The sequence below is a fragment of the Halyomorpha halys genome, unplaced genomic scaffold (genome assembly GCF_000696795.3).
Source record: "Halyomorpha halys isolate HHAL.00 unplaced genomic scaffold, Hhal_1.1 Scaffold965.1, whole genome shotgun sequence".
Classification (NCBI taxonomy): Eukaryota; Metazoa; Arthropoda; class Insecta; order Hemiptera; family Pentatomidae; genus Halyomorpha; species Halyomorpha halys.
The window spans coordinates 304,192-312,738 of NW_027114872.1; the positions used below are offsets into that span (position 1 = coordinate 304,192).

Consider the following 8,547-nt stretch of genomic DNA (forward strand, 5'->3'; position numbering starts at 1 on the left):
GGACAGATATATTTATATGAGAAAATGTCTGGAAAGCTCAGTGGCATCACACTGTTGCCTTCTAAATAAACAATATTAGAAATTAGGAAACCAACTATGTCTGAATTTCCTTATGCTTGTTAAAAAAAATCTCATTTTCAGCCCATTTTAGTTAAATGGTTGAATCCAAAATGAAAGCCTTGATATTCAGCAGTATTCAGATTATTGCATTTTCAATTTGGATAAATACATGCCCTCACTTTTTCATTTTTTTTTCAGGCTCTTAACAAAAATGATTTTTTGGGTCAGTAACTCTGTTATATATTAAATTAATAATCTTTATCGATTTTAATGTATATTGAACATTAAAAATATAAATAGAGGATTGTAATCTGTAGGGTGAGCTTGGAATAGAGACTTAATTTTAGTTTGATTTTCTTAAATTTAGAGATGTTATTTGTTTCAAGTGATGTTATTTTAGAATCATTTGTTCTTCAACGAATTTCATCAAAACTATTCATTTTAATTTGTTCATTGTTGTTTTGTTTATATATTTGGTTTCAATTGTTTATTATATTGTGCTTACTTGAAATTTTATCAATTTGTGTACAAATTAACTGTTATACAAATTATATTTTCTACAGGTATATTGTCTTAAATTTACTTGGTAAGTAATAAATTTAAGAAATACAAATACTGTTTTTCAATGTAAACTTCTACTCTCCCCCTTCCAATGAAACAAAGGAACCCTATTCAAGATTTCCCCCAGGCTACAGTACTTCATACTACGTTTTTGACAGTCATTAGTACATAGTTCCTGTCAAAAACGACAGGAACTAAGCATTCTACAAACTTCTAACAATCAGCTATCTTAACTATTCATTAAGTTCTTAATTAATTCATTAACTATTAGTCATCAGATTATTAATTCATTTATACTTTTGTTGATTTTATATTTTTTCTACTAGCCTAAGGATCTTGTATGTATGTATTTTAATAAAATATAAATGAACAACTAACTTTTCATTAACTTACTTCTCATTCCGAAAGCCATGTTAGGTTGTGGAGCCATGTAGGCTGCTGTTTAAGAACAAAAAAATGTAAAATTGATAAATTGTATTAAAACATAAATTAATAATGTAATGAGGCATACAATTTTTGGCCTTTGTCAGGATTTGAAACATTCCTATATGTTTTATATTTAGGAAAGATTTTTTTTTTTAAATTATATTTATTGTAGATATTTATAGAAAAAAATCTTTTGTTTTAATTAATTATTTCTAATATTTAATTATTACTATTATTTGATAAAATTCACCATTTTGAAAGTATTTCAGTAAAAATGTAATTCCTCCATATAAAATTTAAGAAGAGCTGAGATATATCAAGTTGCTGAAAAGGATCATATCTTATTCAAAAACGTTTATGCACTGTTAGAAATCTTACATTTTTTAATTTAAAATATTTATCACTTTAGTAAAAAACAATTAAAAGGATTCTTAAACAATCTATAATTTCATTAACAGTGCTTAAAAAAATGTTTTAAGCAAGGTAGGGTTCATTAAAAAGAAAAAATATTAATTTATTACATTTAGTGTAATACAAAATATTAACTGGTAATATATTAGCTAATATTGTTTATTTTCTGAATCAGGAGAACAAAAGAGAAAAATAATCAATAATATATTGTTTAAAAATTATGTTTCACAAGATGCCCTAGATATATAATCAGCAGGAAAAAAATAAAATAAAATAAGGATACTTATATTTGTTTTTGTGGGTAATTTGGTTAGTGCAGAGCAGACTTGGACAATGTGTAATGAAATAATCTCTTTAGGATTAAAATCCCAGGTAATAATAACTCATTTGTCTTGAGAATGTGTTGTCAGACCCATTAGATTTTTTACCTTTTAACTTCATTAATTTTTCAATTACAAATTTTTTGTCATTAGCAAACGTTGTATATTTATTTTAGGCAAGAATAATGGTTCTTTTAAGTGAAGCTGTAGCCATAAAATAGATTAGAACGAGTTCTATCAGATTTCGATCTATTAGATTTATCAGTCTGATAAATTATAGCAGGGCTTGGGATAGCTAAGGACACTATTAATGAACAATGCATACAACAAAAATTGTCACCAAATACATGGAGCATATGAAAATCACAGTTGTGGACAGGTTGGCACGACCTTCTGTTATGAATTCAATAGACCCTTTGTGGGATAACTTGATAGACGGCATGTTTTATCTTCCTTCTGGTAAATTACCTTCAATGTAATTTATTTTCATTATACTTAAATAGAGTATTATTCACAGAAATGGTTTTTGTTATGATGGAATTTGCTTGAATAATCTAAAAAGAAACTAGTGCTAATCCATAATTAATAAAAAAAAATCACATTTCTAGAATTATGGAGACAAACCAAATACTTTTTTTTCCCCCTTGAGTGCTTGTAGGACAAACTGGAGTAAGGTCATTGATGATTAGTAGAAAGGGAAAATATCAAGTAATTAATAAAGATGGTCAAAAAATTAATTTTCTTATAACTTCAAACATGAAACCCAACTCATCTCCTTAGTAGTGAAACCTATATATCATCACATAGACATATAAAAAAATTTATGGTCCCTGAATTTATTAATTAATTTTATCTTTTTTTTTACACATTTTTAAAATAAAAAAGATTAATGAATTATATTTAAAATTGTGCTATTGGATTTATCATTTATAATATATTTTGAAATTTAGTATCCTATGTTTGTGGAAAATACAGACCTAAATGAAATTAAATCTTAAACACAGTACAATAGAACGTTTTATCAAGTAAACTCCCTAAGCAACATTCTTAGTTAGATTTTGAAAAATAATGCCTGAGGACCCTTATCACATTATCAGGAAGAGCTTAGTTCAATTCTGTACTGAATCTGATATTCAGGATTGAGCAGGATAGGTAGCAGCTGTTACAATTAAACCGTACCAAGATACTTAAATTATATAAATTATAGTCAACAGGCACATCACCAAGATTATGGCTGCAACCAAAGAGGAGGTCATTAAAGCTTTTACAATAATAGCAAACAAAGGTATAGAAGTGGAAAGTGCAGGAAAAGCGGAAATCAACAGAACCAACTCAACTTTTCACAACATTCCAGCAACGAATCTCTCATTGAAGAAATCAGGAAGATGTAAGAAGTAGCTTCAGTTCTTACATCTTCTTGAATTCACATTAACTTGAAGAAACAACATGTTCGGCTTCAATTCAGGGGTGAGAATGTTGATTAATGGGACTCAAGTTGGCTCGGGAATAGATGGTTCCAAAGAGAAATTTTTACTTTTCAAGACTTGAGTGGAAAATGTACATTGTGATAGGATATGAAACTGTTTTTCAACTGTCGGGAGTGGGAATGGGAGCTGTCCTAGCCTAAACTATGAATCATTGCTATATGGTGCCCTATTTCCAAAATTATACAGTTGGATGACAGTGTATTCACTGTTTATAACGAAAGCGTATTTCTCTCCACCCATTTCAATGCAATCACCTTCACAAATTTCTATGATTTTATAAGAAACTTACCATATCCTAGTCCTCCTGGATACTTTTTATCTGAAACAATAAAAATTACAATTTCAGTTATTTTTATTACAATAAAACTAAATCATAATTGTGTAAGAGAACATAATTGACAGTATAAAAAAATGTTTTCCGTTAAATATATAATCTAATAAGAAATTATTTATTTACATTAGAATTAATTACATTAAAGACAAATATGATATGATATAAAAATTATTTATTTTTAGAAACGAGCTGTATATCATTTATTTAAAGAGAAATGAACATAAATACATTAATTTTGATAATTCATTATTATTTTACTGATTCATCTTCGACCAGTTCGGTTTCTTAGTAGATAATAACTTTAGAACTATAGACATTTATAATATTTTTTTCAATAATTTCTTGTGGTAAAATCAATGAGATGAGATATCTGAAATGGTCCATTCATCCCAGTGAAAACAAATCAATAGGATCATTAATAAAGATGTATTCAGGCAAATTGTGTAAAAATAAACGGCTGCCCATCATAACCTCAATAGGATCTCATTAATTTCCAGTTCGATCGCAACTAACAAGATTTAAGTAAAACTTATCTGTTATGTAAAGGTATTTAAACCCTAATTTTATATTTTTTTATTGTAAAACATTTTCCTTGTTAAAATTTCCCCTTCAAATGGTTAAATTATTATGGTCTACTTTAAATTGTTAAAGTTTTTCTCAAACATTTTATGTTCAATCTCTTTATTAATAAATTTAGATTCTATTAAAATGAACTATGTTGAAATAGTTAATATTGAAATAACATTCCTTGAAACACAATTCCTGGTTGGTTGAAATAAACAACTAAAATGTCATAATGTTAATTATTTTGTATAAGCCAAGCTGTTGAAATAATCATTAAATATTAATATGTAAAAAATAAGAGTAATATTTAACTATGAGTAAACAAGAAATAAAAAATATCTTACCTTCTTGATTATCATCCACCACGGAGGACACATTTGGTTTGACCACAACCAGTGAAGTCAATGGTGTAACAAACTTGTACTGTAATTTACATCAATTAAAAAGATATATATTACGTAAGTATAAAAAAATTAAGTTAAATAGATAGTTAATATAACCCTAAATCTTTACTGTTTTTGAATCATTTAAAATATATAAAACCTGCCAAAAGTAAAAGGTATGACAGAAAAATATTTCGAAGGTTGCATTAAGAAAAATTAAAATGGAATATATTGTAGCAGATTTGAATGTGTGTGTACATATATATTTTTTATACATAATCTTTCATTAGCTTAGCTTACCTGCTCCACGTCTTTCTATTCTGGGTCTTTCTTATTTGACGCATAAAGCTTTATGGGATTTTTGATAATTCAGTGTATCTATTGGTCTTACCACAACTTCTGTTGAATTAATGATTTTATAGAGACATCCTGATAGATAATTACAAGGTAAATGATCTACCTGTCTTAACCTTCGTTTAGCGAGGTATTGACTGATGAGATTCTTATATTAATTCATTATTTTCCTTTCCCATATATTTAGTCAGTGGTAACATGTCTCTTCTGACATATGGAGAACTTTTCATTCAAATAATAAGTATTTGTTAGATACCAAATCTACCATAGCTATCAGAAGAAGTATTCATGTCATTCTATTATTAATCAGTTAAACTATCATTTTTATTACTTCTGTTTTTTAAGTTACTATGTCATTTCAGTCATCATAATCATCATACAGCCAGTGATCTTTATAGCAGCCAATTTGTGGCAAATTATAGATTTTAATTAAATTTATTTTAAATCAAGAAGAAGATAGTTTGGGTTTTTTCCAAAAATAACACTGACAAATAATAGGAATGATTAAATGAATGCTGATGTTTTGGACTAAATTGTAGGCCTCATTTGGTTTTTAAATTATGAGATTTAACAAAGATGACATGATGGGAGAAATGATTTTGATCAAACTAAAATGACAGAAAGATGTTTCAATAAGTACACAAAGTATAAATGAAATAAATAAAGCTAGACTAAAATTTTTATTTTTGTTACTTATTTTATTTCTATTACTACTGGTATTATTTTCATTGTTATAATTATTTCAATAATTTTACTTTGTTCATATCCATATCTCTGATCATATCATTGTTTTATCCTTTATAATTATACAATACTTTCACCTACATTGTGTCTTGTTCTTAGTAACCATAATAAAATATGGGCAATGAATAAATAGTTTATAATTTTTTTTATTAATCTTGACCACCATAAGGAACATCTTCTCTTTGATTATTATTGCAGTAAATGATTAATGAAAGTACATTTTGTTTTGTACAATAATCAGAACTACCATATTATTTTTATAGTATTACAATTTATTGTTGTACATACCTTCAGTGCTAATTCTTTTGCCTTTTCTTTTAATGTGTTGTTTTCTGATACAGTGTTTTGATCAAGAAGAGATTTAATTGTTTTGTAGGCCCACATTTTTTCCAAATAACCTAAAATTTATAAAAATATACGATCATAAACCAATCAATTCAGATAAAGGAGCAGAAACAGTTAGTTAAATTTTGTGCACATTTTACTTAATTTTTAATTATCAGATAATTAAATAAAACCAATTGTCAGCTAAATACATTTTACCTGATTTTATTATTAGATTAAATTGTGCAATAAAACATGAAAAGGCTAATAAAGCAACATAAATTATAATATCACTTACATTAAACTTTGGTCATAAATAAAGCTAGAAAATTCATATTAACAAAACCATAAATACAATGTAAGCCCACAATCTTATGCCTTTAGCCCAACATTATGAATGGGATTGGTATTGGTATTTAGGGGGGAGGGGAGGGTAACAGTCCGGCAAGTGGGCCTAGTGGTCCTTTTTGCCAACCCTTGGCAGCTACCTGAGTTGCCGTTGCGAACTAACCATGGTGGGAGTGTTGAGATTCATTTTTCGGGACCGCCGAAAAATAAATATTAACTGCCCCATGTGGGAATCGAACCCACAATGTTTCCCACTTATTGTTTGATACTGAGTTTCATACTCTTTTATGGATATTTTATTCAAAAAGGAGAAACAAGATTATATATATATGACTTGACTTCTATTTTTTCTTAAATTTACTGTATTTTCAATTATGATGGGAAGTTAAAATAGAGTTTTTAAAATATCTGAATCTGCTCAACATGGCCGCGATTCAATGGACTTTTTGCAGGACATGTGTTGCTATCTTGACTTTGCACGATATCTTTTGTGACTACATATTTTACTGATGAAAATTGGTTAGATTTCTTTTTTGATTTAACACAACAAATAAACAATATTTAACGTTTGACACATAAAATAAGAACATAACTAGAATTATTTATTTATAAAAATAACTATTTTCTCATAAAAGAGGATATTACAATATATATACATATTAAATATATTTTACCAATTTTAGTTTGGTTTGGTTTGTGCTCTATTGGAGGCAAAAAAACATAATCTATTGGTATTTGAAACATTTTTCTGCCTTCTGTTGTCATTGCCGAGAGTACTCCAGAAACTGTACTGTTTGGTTTCACTTTTCCTATAACAAGAATTTCTGAACCAGAATACAAACTTTTTGTTTCAGGGGTAGCACTTTCAACCTGAAAAATAAATATGTTTTGCAAATGAAATGAAATATGAATTTGAAAAATTCTGAAAATGATATTTTTTATTAGTTTTTCAACAAATGTATATTTTTGTCAAAAAATTGATTTATTGTAAAAAAAAAAAAAGATATTAAATATTTAATTTATATGAGTAGAAATATTTTTCTTTCTACTTAGAAAATAAAATAAAACAATAATTTGATTGTTATTATTCTCAGCAATAAATAACTACCTTTTCAGGAAGGTAATCAAATTTGACATCTGACATAACTGGTGAAGCAACCTCTTTAAAAAAATTGTTAAGCTGCATAGCTGCATCTGAACCTTCATATATCCGTCTTGAGAATCCTTTGTTCATCAATGAGAGCTTTTTCAAAAAGTTGAGATCAGCATCAAAACCAAATGAAAGTGAAAATATAGTAAACCTGTGGAATAAAAAAATCGGTGTTAGGTGTGCACCCATTGACATAATTTCAATCAATAGCATCAGAATTTATAAATAAGTAAAATGATAATTTTAAGGGTGATCAATATTAAAATAAAGTTTTGCTACTTTTTATTGAAAACTATGCAACCAAGTTTTAAAATAAATAAGAAGAGAGTCAGGGTTTCGGTCAAAAGAGAAACAAAAATAGTTTACAACTATTTATTTTCCGATGTTTCGCCCCACTTTACAGGGCTTCATCAGGGCTAAAAAGATACAAAAAAGAAAAAAAAAGAAAACTGAGAATATTACAACAATAAGGTAATTTAAGCTGGGATAAATATTATGTAAAATTTGTATGGTTAACTATATATACATATATACAAGTTTTAAATTGTTTTTTAAACATTTTATAATCATCTTAATGTGCTATTTAATAAACACATATAAACTGTTACAATACATGCATGCATATAATTGACCAGTGAACATTGAAGATAGAAGAGAGAAAATGGGGACTCTTGATTTGGCTGGCCTGGTGAGAAGACATCCGTCGGTTAGAAGGGGAAAAAACTGGAAGCCATTGTTAGGAGTTGGACATAGTGTCGTGGACAAGAGGATGTCAACAGTCATATATCATCAATAGAGGATTGTGTAATTGGTTTTGTTTTGTTTCTAACTGGAATTTATTGTATTTGTAAAATAGCTATTAATTAAGTTTAAGTGTTATTAGTAGTAAAGTGTCATCTCTTTCTGATTGCCTGGAAAACCACCCTGAGTCTCTTATGTTATAAAATTTAAATAAAATTCTATTATCTATTTAATATTAAAGCTTTTAATTTGAAGCCACGCTATCTTTTATATTTGAAATTAGTTAAAACTATTAAAATTGTTTTTATCTTATTTTAAATAATTTTAGATCTAATGTGTC

General features: G+C 27.4%; 1 protein-coding gene across 14 annotated transcripts in view; it reads right to left on the reverse strand.

The window, feature by feature from the left end:
• LOC106687456 (inter-alpha-trypsin inhibitor heavy chain H4) overlaps positions 1-8,547 on the reverse strand; it is a 34,543-nt gene that overhangs the window by 6,201 nt on the left and 19,795 nt on the right. For 6 of the 14 annotated variants that reach the window (XM_067051993.1, XM_067051992.1, XM_067051991.1 and 3 more), the window contains exons 11-16: positions 7,425-7,617; positions 6,991-7,186; positions 5,933-6,042; positions 4,508-4,586; positions 3,555-3,584; positions 1,015-1,059 (exon numbers count right to left, since the gene is read on the reverse strand). In XM_067051993.1, coding sequence (XP_066908094.1) covers positions 1,015-1,059; positions 3,555-3,584; positions 4,508-4,586; positions 5,933-6,042; positions 6,991-7,186; positions 7,425-7,617 — 653 coding nt within the window. Of the gene's footprint in view, positions 1-999; positions 1,060-3,554; positions 3,585-4,507; positions 4,587-5,932; positions 6,043-6,990; positions 7,187-7,424; positions 7,618-8,547 lie in introns of all 14 variants that reach the window. The other 8 variants (XM_014431353.2, XM_024360052.2, XM_014431352.2 and 5 more) reach the window with 2 other exon arrangements.